At 65.9% G+C, this 16,106-nt stretch overlaps 4 protein-coding genes across 4 annotated transcripts in view; 2 read left to right on the top strand and 2 right to left on the bottom strand.

The window, feature by feature from the left end:
• The window catches only part of EMIHUDRAFT_221205 (hypothetical protein), a gene marked incomplete at both ends in the record, with an annotated part of 1,951 nt that extends 1,267 nt beyond the window's left edge, over positions 1–684 (top strand). The window contains one exon of the mRNA XM_005756768.1: positions 208–684. Coding sequence (XP_005756825.1) covers positions 208–684 — 477 coding nt within the window. The remainder of the gene's footprint in view (positions 1–207) is intronic.
• Positions 685–4,616: 3,932 nt separating this feature from the next.
• On the bottom strand, positions 4,617–7,789 carry EMIHUDRAFT_107771 (hypothetical protein; the record flags this gene model as incomplete). The annotated part of the gene is made up of 3 exons (XM_005756767.1): positions 4,617–5,804; positions 6,343–6,418; positions 6,906–7,789. 3 exons carry the CDS (start codon positions 7,787–7,789, stop codon positions 4,617–4,619), a joined length of 2,148 nt encoding a protein of 715 aa, XP_005756824.1.
• Positions 7,790–13,440: 5,651 nt separating this feature from the next.
• On the top strand, positions 13,441–13,938 carry EMIHUDRAFT_360314 (hypothetical protein). The gene has a single exon (XM_005756766.1). The coding sequence runs from the start codon at positions 13,472–13,474 to the stop codon at positions 13,841–13,843; it is 372 nt and encodes a 123-aa protein (XP_005756823.1). The 5' UTR covers positions 13,441–13,471; the 3' UTR covers positions 13,844–13,938.
• A 283-nt stretch (positions 13,939–14,221) lies between these two features.
• EMIHUDRAFT_69206 (NADP-specific glutamate dehydrogenase) lies at positions 14,222–15,827 on the bottom strand (the record flags this gene model as incomplete). The annotated part of the gene is made up of 2 exons (XM_005756765.1): positions 14,222–14,808; positions 14,873–15,827. 2 exons carry the CDS (start codon positions 15,825–15,827, stop codon positions 14,222–14,224), a joined length of 1,542 nt encoding a protein of 513 aa, XP_005756822.1.
• Positions 15,828–16,106: the final 279 nt, after the last annotated feature.

The following is a 16,106-nucleotide window of genomic DNA, read 5'->3' as shown; positions in this document are numbered from 1 at the left end:
TCGCCTCTCTTGAATCGTGTTGTGCGACCGCCCGTGGCAAATTTCTTTTTGCGCGGCAAGCATCAACGTCACATATCGTGCAGGGCGGGGACACATGTCCCTAAATCCCATCTCGTCTCAGAGTTTGCCCGTTTTATTTATTTATTTATTCAACGTCACACCATATTGCGCCCGAGCAACTCCACCCTCACCGGGACCCGAAACCAGAGCCAGCCAATAATGCAGCACGCTACTGCCTTGCTCCTGCTCCTGCTCCACTCCGCCGCCGGCAGCCTCACCACGCTCAAGGACGACGCTCAGTTCGAGGCCGAGGTCGTCCAAGACCCTGTCGTGTGGGGCGTCCTCTTCACCTCTAAAACACGAGACGACGACGCAAAGTCAAAGGCGATGCTGCAGGCGGCGCACGGCCTCGCCGCTGGGCTCGGCCACCTCATGCGGTGGGGCCGTGCCGACATCCAGGACTGCAAGGCCTTCGCGAGCGAGTTCAACGTGCGGACGCGGATGGTGCCGCGCGTCTTGCTCTTCTCTTCTCGCGCGAGGATGGCCGACGTGATCCGGCTGGAGGGCGAGCCGACGGAGGAGGCTCTCGAGGCGGCGGTGCGGGCGGCCCTGGGCGATCAGGTGTCGGACGAGGCCAAGTGGATGAAGACCACGCTTGCGATTGGTGGGAAGGAGGACCTATGAGCCTGTGAGTGAGACAGAGAGGAGAGTGGCGTGTGGCTTATGCGGCGGCCGGTTGCGGGACGCCGCGCGCGAGCTGTGTGGTATCAGACGGGCCCGAGCCAGGGCGGCCATGCAGCCGCCCGCTTTCCCCGCGACTCGACTCGAGCGGCGCGGCGCGTGCGTCGCACTGAATGCGGTTCGGCCCTCGGCCGCGGCGCTCGCGGGGCCAGCGGCCAGGAGCCCAGGACAACATCCTGGTCGTGGTTGGCCGGTACGCGCGCCTGCGCGCGTGGTCGTGTGCGCGCACTGCGCTGCCCCCCCCACAGTCCACAAAGTAGCACGCGAGCTGATTTTTAGGTGTGGTTTAGGTTCGCACTAAGACGAGAGCGGAGAGGTGTGTCTGGTGTCTCCGCCATTATATGCAAAGCGCCATGTCAGGAGTGGGCTGGGCGAAGGTAGGTGGGTCTAGCCAAGCTGTGTCTGGGGGACGTACCAGGAGGAGGGGGCGGAAAGTGTCTCGGATCTCACAAGGGCCTTCGGCCGCGGGGGGACGGCGTGTCTCTCGCGGAGAGCGGTCTCGGAGAGCGGGGTCTCGAGGACAGGTCTCGGAGCTCTCCCGCCTGCGCAGCCCCTTTGGATGGAGCTCCAGCAGCGTGGCAATGGCGTCGCGCAGCTCAGCTGGAGGTGGAAGGCGGCCGCGCCGGCGGGCGTGGCCTCGTCGTAGTCCGAGGCGGTTCGCGGGATCGCGGCGACCGCTTCAGCCCGCGGGTTAGTACGTCTAGGCCTTCGCATCGACCTTGCGCGCGTACACCCCGGCGCCGTCGGACGCAAACATCTCGTCGGGCATGCGGCATGGTGTGTGTCGCGAGGGCATGTGTGTGTGTGTGTGTGTGTGTGTGTGTGTGTGTGTGTGTGTGTGTGTGTGTGTGTGTGTGTGTCTGTATGTGGGGGGGAGGGGGTGAGTGTGTGGTCTCGGCGTCTGGGGGGGTATCGGTCTCATTCTCGGTCTCGGCACGACAGCTGAAAAGATTCCCCATGCTCGTCGTCGAGGCCTCGGAGCTGTCGCCACACGCGCGCACAGGCGGAGATTAATCCGTGTCGACAAGGACAAGAATGGCGTTGTGGGCCCCGCTGAGCAGCTGCTCCGCCAAGTGCTGCGCAACGCGGCGGACCTGCGCAGCGACAAAACGAAACTGATGCGTTTCGTTTTGGTTCTGGCTTTTTGCCTCTTCCTATATCGTTGGGCGGGAACGTTGGCATGGTGTTTGTGGCTTTTGACCTTTCCTCCAAGGACACGAAGGTTGCCCACCCTATTCTCGCTCGCCCCCCCCTCCCCTTTCTTGACCGCCGCCCCGCGATCGCCCCGCATCCAAGGTCTCGGACAAGTCGCTTGTGAGCACGAACGGCGACGCGCTCCGCACGCTCGCCTCGAAGCACATCTATCACGCTTCGCAAGAGTTCGACGCTAACGGCGAGACCGGGCGTGAGCAAGTGGGCTCCGTGATGTGCGCGGCGGTGCAGGAGGCCATCGACGCGAGATCAAGCACGGGGAAAGCGAGGGGGTGGTCGACATGCCCGACGGTGAGGGCATCCTCGCGCTCCCCGTGACCGCAAACCGCTACGTCGAGAACGACGTCACCCTCCGCATCGACGGCATCGTGGTCGGCGACAGCACGGTGCCCCTCCTTGCCGAGTGCGAGCCCGCCAAGTGCTCCGACCCGGGCTACAAGTGCCCCGTCTACGCCTCGGAGGCGCGGCGCCGCAAGCTCGACGCCGAGGTGCGTGCGACCCCCCCCCCCCCTCTCCCCCCTCTCCCCCCTCTCCCCCTCTCCCCCCTCTCCCCCCAGCTCTCCCCCCCCGACTGCACTCTCCGACACGCTCTCGAAGGAGCACCGCTTCGAGTGCGCCGACACGCCGGACGAGCTCCTCGCGGAGGAGGCAGCGCGGCTCGGGCTGCCCGCGGAGAGCTGCGCCGAGCTGCTCGGCCTCGAAGCGTGCGAGCTCGAGATCGTCAAGGACATCTGCGCGAAGACGTGCGGGGCGTGCGGCGCAACCAAAGGCGCCGCCGACAAGTGGGGATAAGCAGTAGATGGCACACGCAGCGCAGCGCCACGACCAAAGAAGTCAAGGAAGGCCAAGAAATCACATGGTCATATGGGGACTCATACAGGAGCCACCGCAAGGAGATGGGATACAAGGCGGGGACGAAGGCGGATCCGAACGCAATAACACCCCAGCAAGCTCGGACGGCATTTGCGAGATACTGCAAAAAGATAGACGTGACGAAGGAGGAGCTAGCGTGGAACTTTGGATGCATATCGGCAAGCCAAAGTAACGAGCAGGAGGCTGTCCTGGTGCGAGAGCTAATCCTGAGCAACAATAAGCGACTATACCACGGAGCACAGAGCGCAGCAGACAGGACGGCGGCGACGGCGGACATGGCAGAGACGAGTGTGAGACAAAGGGCAGCGGGGACGGAGGGCGGTCGACGGGGATGGTGACGGTGACGGTGGCGAGGGAGAGGAAGGGGGTCCATTAACACCAGACAGCGAGAGGGGAAGGGAGGAAAGGGGGAGAGAGGAAGCCAACGGCGATGCCACCGGCAGCAGGGGACACGATGAACAGGTAGACAACGGCCAAGGCGATGGCGAGGACGAGGAGACACGGGACGATGGCAGGCGAGACGAGGAGGACGGAGGCAAGGGAAGAGGCAGCGCCACAGTCGACGGAGGCGACAACGATGGAGAAGGGGAGGGAACGACAACGCGCACAGAGGATGAGGATATAAAGTGGGAGGACGCAGCGGAGGGGATAGACGAGGGAATCGAGGGACCGGAGGGCTTTCGCGACAGCGACGATGACGACGAAGGCAGGGGAGGAGACGGAGGGGCGACACGCAGGAGGAGCGAAATCGCGAACGGCCCGAGCAGAGAGAGCGACGGCGGAGCACGAGGGAACAACGGAGACGCTACTGATGACGCGAACCGAGGCACGGGCGACGACGGGGACGGGGAGGGCGACAGCGATGTCGAGGTTGACGCAACGGTATCGAGAGCGCCACCCAAAAGGGGACGGACAGCCATGGAGGTCACCGAATGGAGGGCGAACGGCACGATACGAAAAGGCAGGGCGAGGCGGATGGAGAAAGAAGTGCCGAGGAGGCCATGGTGGAGGGGAGGGACGGGAGGACGAAAGAAGGGCGAGGAGGACGAGCGGCCCGCACAGGCCGCGAGCAGACAGCGCCTGCTGGCCATTTCGAGACATTCGCAAAGAACGCTAGCTACATGGGAGGGCTTCGTGAAGGATGGATTGAAAAACATTCGGAACAAAGAAGAGGCGACGGGAGGAACCGGCAGAGGATGCAGTGACGTGACACACACACACACACACACACACACACACACACACACACACACACACACACACACACACACACACACACACACCACACACACACACACACACACACACACACACACACACACACACACACACACACACACACCGCTCACCCACGCGCAACGGGCCTTGCACTTTGAATGCCGTGGGGCTCCTGTCGTTAGACGTGGAGACGCGAGGCCGAGGGTTGCCCCCCCTTGCCCCACCACCTCGTGTGTGTGGAGAAGTTTACCTTACCTTACCTCAGAAGTGAGAGAAAGTGCTCAGGGGTCTGCGGCGCAGCTTGCTAGCGAGTGGCTGCTTCGGTGTTTATTCGAGATCGATGCAGTATATCCAGTAAAGTGTCACGGTGAAACGTGAATCTCGAGAATCGGGGAGGAGAATCGTGAATCGAATATTTCGTGTTTTTGTGCCGCTTTTGTCGTGACCGCTCCCTTCATGGTAGTTGTATATTTGAGGGCTTTGAGGAAACCAGCTAAACCATGCCGCGCGCGAGGACCTCAACTTGCAAGCTTGCAAGTAGCAAGACGTGACTCGCGTGAGACCGACCCCGATCACAGCTCATCCCGCTCATCTACCGATGGGGTGCCGGCGCTCGCTACGACCGCGGCTGGAGCGCGCTCCTCCTGCGCCGCCAGCCCCACCGCGTGGCTGTTGGCGCGGTCCACCGCCTCGCGTACGCGCGACGTGCGGCGCAAGGCACGCAGCAGAGGCGGCAGTGCGGCGTCAAAGCGAGGCGAGCAGCCGCCCCGCGCCACGTCCACAAAGAGGACGACGCGCCTGCCCGCAGTCCGCTCGTTGACCACGCGGTGGAAGTGCGTGTCGTCGAACAGCAAGTCGGAGCCGTTGGCCCACGTGAACTCGTGCCACGGCGAGGAGGTTGTTCGGACCTCCTCGCCCTCGCCCTCGCCCTCGCCCTCGCCCTCGCCCTCGCCCTCGCCCTCGCCCTCGCCCTCGCCCTCGCCCACGCCCTCGCCCTCCTCCTGCCCCCCCTCCGCTTCACCCGTTGGCTGCAGCCGCCCCAACTTCTTCTGCCAGAGGATCCGGTCCTGGTCGGCCTGGAGCTGTGTGCGGACGTGCAGCGCCAGTCGCTCGCCGCGCGGCGCGGCCGCGTCGGCCGCGGGGACCTCGATACCGAGGTGCCATCGCAGCACCAGCTTGTTCTCGCCTCTATGGGGCTCGATGCCGCAGCCGGGCTCGAGGATGGAAAACATGACCGACAGGACGCGCTCGTTGCGCAACAGCGCCATTGTCTGCGGGAACGAGCTCGCCACGGTGGTCTGCTGGCCGTACAGTTGCAACAGGAGCGTGCGCCAGCACTCAGGCGTCCGCGTAAGCAGCTGCTGCGCGGGGTCGATGGCGCCGAACGGCGGAGTCGCGATGTGCCGTGCCTCCCAGGCCAGCAGCTCGGAATGGACAGACTTCCACGCAGCGCGAGCGACGCGCGCCCAAGGCAGCCTCTCATCGGGGTCGAACGATACCGCCGACTCGCTGCCTGCGCAATGCCGCAGCACGAGCGCGTCGGCAGCCTTCATCGTCTGATTGTGCAGCTCGCCGCTCGTCATGTCCCTGACGAGGCATAGGAGAAACCAACTCGCCGTCAAGTCCCAGAAGGCCGCCGCCGAGCAGAGCGCGACCACTGCCATCGACGCGTGCCGGTTACACGTGCGGGGCGACGGCATCTGTTTGGCGGCGAGGACGTGGCGTTGATAAATCTGGCGTGCGCCGGCGTCACAGTCCACCTGCGATACCTGTACAGGCGTCACGGTCAGACATTGGGGGGGTAGGGCCGGAGCCTAGCGGGGAAGGGGGGTAGGGGGTGCGGACTGGCGGCTCTGCCACCGGTGGCCTGAGTGATGTGTACGCCCACTCAGGATGTGTGGCAGCCCGCTGGCTGTGTGTCTTGTGAGCTTGTTTGTGTCTGTGTGTCGCTCGTGCGTGTCGTCATCATCTGTCTTGCGTCCACCCATACCGCGTTGGTGTCCAGTCCGAGCCTGACTGTTCTTCACCTTACTACATACATACACCGCAGGGGTAGGGGGGTAGGGGGTGGCCCCACCACGCCCCAGCCATTCCCGCCTCCACGGTAAGAGAGACAAACGTGAAATAGAGAACCGCGACACGGCCATCAGGGTTCGACGGTTTTGGGGAGTAAGGGTAACGTAGGAGGGCCCCGTGACCATACCCACCCACTTTTGCTGGACATAGCCTTTGGCGGGCGGGGCGTGAGGTGGCGGCTGACGCTGTCCGACCGTACTACCGTTACAGCTATCTGGAGACCTGTGGGTACATGTCGCGGAGGAGGTTTGTGGACAAGCCCTCCGCGGTGACTCGGGGCAGGGGGTAGGCGCTATACCTGCATGTGTGCAGTGGGGTAGGGGGTAGGGGGTCTGCACAGATACAGATCCCCTGACCCTAACCCCCATCCGTGTTAACAGCGGCGTGCCGCGGGATCCTGTTTTCTTAATGCCCGCAACAGACGGTCTCGTCGGTCCCTACGTAGCGCCTCTAGTACATGTAGGCGCTGGGTGAAGGGTCGTCCTCTAGGACATGCGAGAATCCCTGCTCTCCCGCGCACTGCGACGAATCGCGAGCAAAAAAAACATATATATGCTTGAGCGGTTTGTTGGCAGCCGAGCAGAAAAACGTAATGACCGAGAGAGGCGGCGGAGCGCGCGACGATACAGACGTGTGCCAACGCCGCGCCGGTCCAACGGGGGCTATCAATAATGAAAATCGCTGCGCTCTGGAGCGCTCTCGGTGCGCTGTCACCCGTGTGTGACTATCACGAGGACGCCGCGCCACAGTCGTCTGGCGCGGCCCTCTCTCCGCGCAGGGCGCACGCGCCCCGCGCCGCCGCCCGCGCCACCGCCCGCGCCACCGCCCGCGCCGCCACCGCCCTCGCCGCCGCTGCCCGCCGCGCCGCCGCAAGCGCCTCATCCTTGACAAACCCAACCTCGCGGCGCTTCGTGGCGAAGCAGGCGAGGGAGTGGGGCATCGCGCGGAGCGCGGCCACGGCTCTGGCGGCGGTGCGGCGCAGCAGGCTCGGCTGCGGCCGTTTCAGCGGCGGCGGCTCGGGCAGCTGCTCGAGGCCGGGAACGACGAGGGCTCGGAGGATGGAGCGGGCGTGCTCGGTGTGGTTGGCGGCGTCGAAGAGGTCGGTGCAGTCGTCGCCCGCGCACGCCATGCCCATGTGGATCAGCGCGCCGCCGCCGGGGTGGTTGGCGGCGAACGACGTCGCGTCGTACACCCCAAACGTCTTTGGCGCGGCGATGAGCGAGTAGACGGGGATCGCGGTGCGCACGAGGGGCAGGCGGACGGTGAAGAGCGGATCGCCGCCCGGGGGGACGCCAAGCCACGTCGGCCAGGCGGCGGCGCACTCGGAGCGCATCCGTAGAAGAAGCCGTCCCTGGCCGCCCGGCTCGGCCGGCGCGCGGGCCAGCGCGAGCCACTCGGTATCGAACGCGAGTGCGTGCTCCCTCCAGGAGCGGCCGGCAGGCGGAGCGGGAAGCGCGTCGCCGAAGAGGCGTTCGATGACCGGGCCGTGCCGCCGGCGCATCGAGGCTCGCCAGACGGCCGGGTCCTCGACGAGCCGGTGGAGGAGGCGGCAAGAGCACGAGAGGGCGAGCAGGTCCGCCTCGGGGAGCGCGGCGAGCACGTGGGTGAGCACGTCCGCGGGGAGGATGTCGTGCAGCGACGGCCCGCTCAACGGGAGCGCGGGCGGCATGTGCAGCGCCTAGATGCGCCCAGGGGGTTGGAGCCTCCCAGCGGCGCCCTTTCGCCTGCGGCGCCCTTTCGCCTGCGGCGCCCTTTCGCCTGCTGAGGGATGCGCCGCCAGATGGCCGCATTTCTTTTTATTGCAATGGCACGTTGGCGGGACTGTCCTGGTCGAGAGTGTGTGCCGCCGAGGCGGGACCACTCGGGGACAGTGCTGACGGGACGCGGCTTGGGAGACGACTCCCGCGAAAGCACGGCTGGCATCCGTGGCGTGGGGCTCGCCTCCGAAAAGTCGGGCATGGCTCTCCCCGCAACTCTCTTGCTAACACGCGCGCTACACCGAGACTGTGGTGGGCGCGCTGCGGCCGCACGTCTACCTCCGTCATAGTGCCACGACGTGCGGCCTAGATTTAGCACACGCGCCTCAGCTTGCATACACTCATACATTGGATTGTCATCGCCTGTGAGTGGGAGAAGGGCTAGCCGCAGGCAGCTAGCCCATGAGGAGAGCGTCCAAAGACACCTCACTAGACCCCACATACGGTCTCGTCCGTGCCTCGCAGGCCGGTGAGATTGCTAGAGGTGGAGCAAGCTGCTCTAGCCTCACATGTCACTTCCTGTCGTCTGTTGTTTGAGTTGTGCCCTTGTTTGTGCCCTTGGCACCGTGGAGTGCTGGGGGGGGCGACAGGGAGGATGTGGCCCTGAGTTATGTGTACGCCGACTCAGGGTGTGTGGCAGCCAGCTGGCTGTGTGTCTTGTGAGCCTGTTTGTGTCTGTGTTGTCGCTCGTGCGTGTCGTCATCATCTGTCCAGCGTCCACCCATACCGCGTTGGTGTCCAGTCCGAGCCTGGCTGTTCTTCACCTTTCTACCTACCTACCTACCTGCACTCGGACCTACCTACCTACCTACTTAGGAGTTCCCCAACCACCGAGATTTTCTTTTTGAGCTTAGCCTTCGATGTTATGAAACAAACGCAAGGCGGACATGGCATATCGCTCTCGGGCCCACACCCCACAGACATCCCGCACACTCGCCGCACACCCGCCGCCCCCCGCGCGCGCCCCACCCCGGCCGGGAGAGAGGGGAGTGACAGTTTGGGACGGCGACAGACGAGATACCTCGCACTCCATGTGCGAGAACGCAGAGAGAAAATGAAAGCCCGACCTCCCGGGGAGGGGTGGCGACACGATCCAAGACCGCCGTCCTCGCCCGGGGAGTCGGGCACGGGATCGCCGTCGGTGATGGCGACGGAATCGGACAGAGAAGACGAGACGGTGGCGGGGCCGCGGCTGAAACTAAGTGCCTCGCCACCCTCGCAGGAGTCGCTTAGGCGGCTCCCGTGGTGTACCTGTGTTAGTGCCAGTGCGCGCCAGTCCCGTGCCCAGTGTTGTGCGAGGGAGGCGCTCGTAAAAGTCTTTTTCTCGCGATGTCCACCCCGTCGCGCCGCTGCTCGCGCCGCCTCGCCACCGCCGCCGCCACAGCCGCTCCCTCGCCAGAGACGCCGCCGCCCGCCCGCCTCCTCGACCTCCCCTCGGAGCTCCTCGTGCGCGCCCTCTCTCGCTGCCACAGCCCCGCCGACATCGCTCGCGTCGCGGCCGTCTCGCTGCTCTTTCACGCCTCGCTTGCGGTAGAGGCCATCCGCTTGTGGGCGCAAGAGCGCGGCTTCGAGCTTCCGGCGCTGCCGGAGGGCGAGGGCTGTGCCGTGCGGTGGCTGTGCTATTCGGCGCTGCTGTGCGAGGCCAGCCCGCCGGCGAGGGTGGCGCCAGGCCAGTCTCACAGCCTCTTCATCGACGGCGAGGGGCGGCTCTCGTCGTGCGGCACGGCGCCGTCTTATAATCCCGGGTTGCTCGGGCACGGCGAGGGCGTGACGCGGCTCAACACATGACCCGCCTCCCTTCTCCTCTTCTGGGCGGCGAGCGCGCCGTGAGCGTGTCGGCTGCAGCGCATCACACCCTCGCCCTCGCCGCTGACGGCTGTGTCTGGAGCTGGGGCTGGGGAGCCTTTGGCAAGCTGGGCCACGGCGACCAGCAGTTCCAGCTGCTGCCCAAGAAGATCGAGGCCTTCGCAGGGCGGCGCGTCGCCGTTGTGTCGGCTGGATTCGCGCACAGTGTCGCCCTCACCGCTGACGGCGCTGTCTGGAGCTGGGGCAATGGAGACTGGGGCCGGTTGGGCCACGGCGACCAGCACGGCCAGCTGCTGCCGAAGCAGGTCGAGGCGTTGGCGGGGCAGCGCGTTGTCGCTGTGTCGGCTGCAGAAAACCACAGCCTCGCCATCACCGCCGACGGCGCCGTCTGGAGCTGGGGCGGTGGAGGTTGGGGCCGGCTTGGCCACGGCGATGAGCAGCAGGGCCAGCTGCTGCCAAAAAAGATTGAGGCCTTGGCTGGCAAGCGCGTCCTCGCTGTCGCGGCTGGATGGTCGCACGGCCTCGCCATCACCGCCGACGGCGCCGTCTGGAGCTGGGGCGCAGGAGGCAATGGCAGGCTGGGCCACGGCGACCAGCAGGGCCAGCTGCTGCCCAAGAAGGTCGAGGCGTTGGCGGGCCAGCGCGTCGTCGCTGTGTCGGCTGGAGCCGCGCACAACCTCGCCCTCACCGCCGACGGCGCCGTCTGGAGCTGGGGTGGTGGAGGCGCTGGTCGGTTGGGCCACGGCGACGAGCAGGACAAGCTGCTGCCCAAGAAGGTCGAGGCCTGCAGCGCGTCATCGCAGTCTCGGCGGGAGATGCGCACAGCCTCGTCATCACCGCCGATGGCGACGTCTTTGCCTGGGGCCAGGGCGACGACGGCTGCCTAGGCCACGGAGAGGACCTGTCGAACCAGCTGCTGGCCTGCCCAAGAAGATCGAGGCTTGGGCGCCGCGGGCCAGTGAGAGGGGAATCGTGTGATCCCGAGCTGCGGGGGGAGTCCGCCTCTGTGTTAATGCCAGTGCTAAGGAAAGAAGAAAAACAGAGGCGACAGGGAGGCTTGGGCGTTATGAATCCTCGTGGCTGGGGTTAAAAAACTCTTCGTAACTCCTTGGCGACGAGCCGCGGGCTTTTGCCACTGCGTGCCAGCCTGTCTGACAGTCGGGCCGCCCGAGAGTTTTACTGACGAGTTTCTCTCGCGGGGGCGGCCCGGCACAACCAACCCTGTGCTCAGCACAAAAAAATCTGGCGCAGCGGCCGGCACCACCACCAGCCGCGCCAGAGGAGAGGGGAGACTCCTCCGGAGGGAGGATGAGGACCCCGCGCGAAGGAGCCCTGAGCGGTGACGTCGTGTGAGAATGCGTGTCGTGTTCATGTCTGGTGTTCATTATAGCTCCGAGTAGAGGGGGCGGTCTGCTGCTAGGGGAAACCCGGAGCGCGGAGCCAACCCTCGGAGACCCGTGTTTACTTTACGGCCCTTTCCCTACGAACGCGCACTCCCCCTAGGGGTCAGGGCTCTCCAGCCCGTAGCCCGATACCGATCATCCGGCCCGCTGGGTGCGCTTCTTAGCTCCCCGGCCCTGGATGTGAGGTTAATGACTGCACTCCAAGTGCTCCAAGTGCTCCAAGTGCTCCGTCCGGCTCCCAAGTCCGGCTCACGCGCCCCGAGCTGACCATCCTACCGCACTGAACACTTCCGCCCCCTCACTCCCAACCCATCCACCTCGCCTCGGGCCGCGCCGCGCGATCTCGGGCGATCTCGCGCTATCTCGGGCGATCTCGGGGCCGCGCCGCGCTATCTCGGGCGATCTCGGAGCGTCGCTCGCGCGGCGTCACACCAGCTCAAAAAAAAGGAAGGGCCTGGTTGGAGCCACGGGGCTCACGAGGACGTGCTCGCTCGGTTCTCGCCGCCTCGCTCTGCGCCACTTGGGCCGGCGAGGCGGCGCCCCGCGCGGCGCGTTCCTCGCCCCGTCCACGCCGACCCCTGCGCGCACCGCTCATCTTCAGCCCTCTTGGGGTTACTCTTGCGCTCACGCAGGGGAACCCGGCGGGACTCCCTTCCCCCCACCTCCGACGGGTTAGGTCGGTTCTGCGCCCCTTGGCGCCTGTGCATGTCCCGCGTGCCCGCCTGCCAAGGCTGGTGCCAAGGCCAATTCAACTGCCAAGGCTGGTGCCAAGGCCAAATCAACTGCCTGGCTGGTGCCAAGGCTCAAAGGCTCTCCTCTCTCTAAATAAATAAATAAAACGGGCACGCCAAACGAGGGGTGGGAGAAAGGACAGGGTCCCCACCTGCACGAGCAGGATCTTGTATGTAAGGACGATTCGAAGGACGATCAGGGACACAGGGGAACGGGAGCGGGGAGCGCATCGCGACACGGAGGGGGGCTGGGCAGGGTTCACCCACACGACAGGTCCCAGTTCTCCTCTCTCTCTCTCCTCCCTCTCCGCACTTGGAGCACTTGGAGTGCAGTCATTAACCGCACATCCAGTGCTGTGAGGTAGCAGCAGCAGCACCACCACCACCCGAGAGAGAAGCGCACCTGCCCGACGCCGCCCGCCGCGTCAGACGCTCGCGACGCGCGCGTCGAGCCCAGTCGCAGAGCCGCGCCGCGCCAGCAGCAGCATCTGCACCAACAGCAGCAGCACCACCACCACCAGCAGCAACAGAGACAGGCAGTGCAGGCGCAGAAGCGCTCGCAGAGCGGCGCGCAGCGCCGCGCACGCCACGCTGCGGACCGTCGGACGAGCGCACCGTACGTCGGCGGCGAGCCGCGTCGCCAGCCGTCTCGCGAGAGAGCGGCGCCGCCGCGTGCGCGCAGCAGCCGCCGCGGCAGAGGCGAGCCGCGGCGACGTCCGCACTAACACACACACACACACACTGTGAGAGAGCCTTGTGTTTTTCTCTATCTTGAGATTCTCCCGGAGGGCTCGATATCTGGCGAGAGGCACACGCACGCTCTCTTTGGTGCTCGGCGGGGGGAAGGCTCGCGGAGTGGGGCCAGGAGTCGCAGGACGCTCCCGGACGAGGATCGAGGTAAGGTAAGGTAAGGTAAGGTAAGGCCTCTGCTCGCCAGGTGACGACCAAACGGATGGAGGACGCGGACGCCTTGAGTCTCATCGCCTCGGGAGACGTCGACTCGCTGCGGCGGCTGCTCAAGCACGGCGATCCGAGGCCGACTGTCGATCGGCCGGCTGTGGGTCGTCCGCCTGCCTCGCTGATGCGAAGCCGCCTGCTCGCCGACACGGCGACGCTGCGGATGCAGGTCGAGCACCTCTCGATGCAGCTGTGTAGCTTCCGCACGATGGGCAAGCTGCTCTGGCCCGGCGGCCACGCCGTCGCGCTGGCGATTGCGTCGCGAAGAGCCGAGCCGCCGCCGTGGCCGATGGGTCTGCTCGAGGTCGGCGCCGGCGCCGGGATGGCGAGCCTCGTCGCCGCCGCGCTCGGCGGCGACATCTTTGCGCGCGGCGTCGTCGCGACCGACTGCTTTGAGGAGAATGTGCAGGTGCTGCAGCGGAACGACTCGCTCAACGGTAGCCGCCTCGCGTCTGTCGAGCGGCTGGACGTGCACGAGGGAGGCGCGCTCTCCGCGCTGGTGGAGCGCAACTTCGGGGCGGGCGGAGAGGGCGACGCCGGGCCTGCGCCGCTGCTGGTCGTCGCGTGTGAGATGTCGTACGACGCGGAGGCGGTGACGAGCCTCTTCCGCTCTGCGGGCGAGCTGTTGCCTGCCGGCTGCTCGACGGAGGGCGGCGCTGCGGACAGCGAGCCGCAGCGTGCGGAGAGATGGGGAGAGATGGGGAGAGGTGGGGAGATCGAGCCGCAGCGTGCGGAGCCGCTCGTCCTCTTCGCGCGCTCGGAGAACTTTGCGCACCTCGACGACCACCAGCGGGCGAGCGCAGAGGCTGCAGGCTTTGAGCTCCTTCGCAGCGAGGAGCGGACCGCGGCGGGCGCCCTGGACGCGATCTCGGAGACGCACCTGACGCCATGCGCCGCGAGCGGCTGCACGCTCTTTTGCTGGGCGCGGCGCGGCGCGGCGCGGACGGGGAGGGAGGCGTTTGATTGGCTCCTCGCGGAGCGGGCGGGGGGCGGCTCCGACTGCGGCGGCGAAGCGGCGGTCGAGGCCGCGCGGCCGGACGACCTTTGGGCGCCGCGCCCCGCCAGTTGAGAGATACTAGAGCCGAGGGAGAGATATACTGGCATCCCGCGTGACGGACAGAAAATTGACCTTTTTGTATCTTATATTACCGGATATCTGGCTCCACGCTACACGCCGGGAGACACACACACACGCTCGGCGTTTGCCCTTGGTCTTGTTTTGAACATTGATGATATACAGTATCTTGTGAGCGGTCTGACACGATCGACGAATTACGATCGACGAAAGCACGGACTTCGGGGCTAGTGCGCACTCGCGACTCCACTCGGCAGCGACCAGCGCGCGTGAGACGCATATCCACGACGTACACGTAAGCAGTAGCCTGGGTTGTGGATGGGGGGCCTGAAGGCTCTCGAACCGCGTTGCGCGCGCGCGAGGCGCCACGCGTCAGACCGCGCCCTGGTCACGGAGGGCGTCGGCGACGCGCTTGAAGCCCGCAATGTTTGCGCCCGCCTTCAGGTTCCCTCCGAAACCATACTCGACCGCCGCGGCGTGGCACTCGCCGTGGATCCTCGTCATGACCGCCTGCAGTTCCCGGTCCACGGTCTCCGCGTCCCAGCTGACACGCTGCGCGTTCTGCGCCATCTCCATCCCGCTGACGGCCACGCCGCCCGCGTTGGACGCCTTGGCGGGGCCAAAGATGACGCCGCGCTCCTCGAAGCGCGCAATGGCCTCCGGGGTCGATGGCATGTTGGCCCCCTCAAAGACGCCGACCACGCCGTTGGCGACGAGGGCCGCGCCGTCGGCGTCGTCAATCTCATTCTGCGTGGCGGAGGGGAATGCAATGTCCGCCGCGATCGACCACGGGCGCTCTCCGTCGAGGAAGACGGCGGTCGGGCTCAGCCGGGCGTACTCGGAGACGCGGCCGCCGCGCTTCTGCTTGACGGCGACGAGCTGGGCGAGCTGCTCCTCGGTGAAGCCGTCGGGCTCGTGCACGGTCCCCTCCGAGTCGGAGAAGGTCAGCACCTTGGCGCCTACAGGCGTGCGTGTAGCACGTAGGTCACGGGCACAGGCTGGGCCGCGGCCTGGTCCCCGCACCGAGCGCGAGCAGCTTCTTGGCGGTGAACTGCGCGACATTGCCCGAGCCCGAGACGAGCGCGCGCTTGCCCGCGATGTGCTGCCCGTGCGCCTCAAGCGCCGCGCGCGCAAAGTAAACGCAGCCGTACCCTGTCGCCTCGGGCCGGATGAGCGACCCGCCCCAGGCCGGATCCTTGCCTGTGAGCACGCCCTCGAACTCGCCCTGCTTGAGCCGCTTGTACTGGCCGTACATATACCCAATCTCCTTGGCGCCCACGCCGATGTCGCCCGCCGGTACGTCGCGGTTGGGCCCGATGTGCGGCGCGAGCGCCGTCATAAAGGACTGGCAGAAGCGCATTATCTCTGCCTCGCTCTTGCCCTTTGGGTTGAAGTCGGAGCCTCCCTTGCCCGACCCCAGCGACATGCCGGTGAGCGCATTCTTGAAGGTCTGCTCAAAGCCAAGGAACTTGATGACCCCCGACGTGACCGTGGCGTGGAAGCGCATCCCGCCCTTGTAGGGTCCAAGCGCGCTGCTCCACTGGACACGCCAGCCGCGGTTCACCCTCGTGCGGCCCTTGTCGTCGATCCAGGGCACGCGGAACTGGATCATCCGCTCTGGTTCGAGCATGGTCTTGAAGAGATAAAAGTAGTGCGGTTCGCGCACGAAAAGCGGCGCGAGAGACTCAGCGACCTCTTGAACCGCCTGGATGTAAGGGCCCTCGTTGGCGTCGTGCCGGCGGGCCACAAAGAGCGTCTCGGCGACAAAATCTGCTTCGGCGACCGGATTGAAGGGGACGTGACCGGTGTCTGCCTCCTTCTTAAGCCGTGCCGCGACTTCATCCACCTTTGGCACCACAAAGCTGCCCGGGAGGGGGCCGACGGCGCACTGCCGGATGGCGCAGGAGCGGAGGGAGCGCGGAGAGGCCACGGGCCGCGCGCCTTGCCAGGAGGCGGCCGCGAGCACGAGGTGCAGCATTCTCTGGCAAGAGCGGAACGTCCGGGGGGACGTGCGGTGGTGTTGATGACCGAGATGAGAGCCGGATATAGAATTTAAACAAAACAACTTGCAGACAGGCTCGACACAGGTGCGAACTGGCGCGTGCTAGCACTATCACAGGCACACCACTGGAATGATGAAAACTCTCATTTGGGCCACTTGCCTGGGCGGCCCGGGACGCTTGGCGGAATGACGTCGGCCGGGACCCCCCGTGGCGCGTGGCCGTGCGGGGGCCTTCCCCAGGACCCGCGATTCGAC

Source organism: Emiliania huxleyi (genome assembly GCF_000372725.1).
Source record: "Emiliania huxleyi CCMP1516 unplaced genomic scaffold EMIHUscaffold_95, whole genome shotgun sequence".
Classification (NCBI taxonomy): Eukaryota; Haptophyta; order Isochrysidales; family Noelaerhabdaceae; genus Emiliania; species Emiliania huxleyi.
This window is presented reverse-complemented; position numbering and strand designations above follow the sequence as displayed.

What these genes read in the sequence shown, in the direction of transcription:
- EMIHUDRAFT_360314 (XM_005756766.1), top strand. Translation starts at nt 13,472, where the DNA reads ATGGGGAGAGGTGGGGAGATCGAGCCGCAGCGTGCGGAGCCGCTCGTC.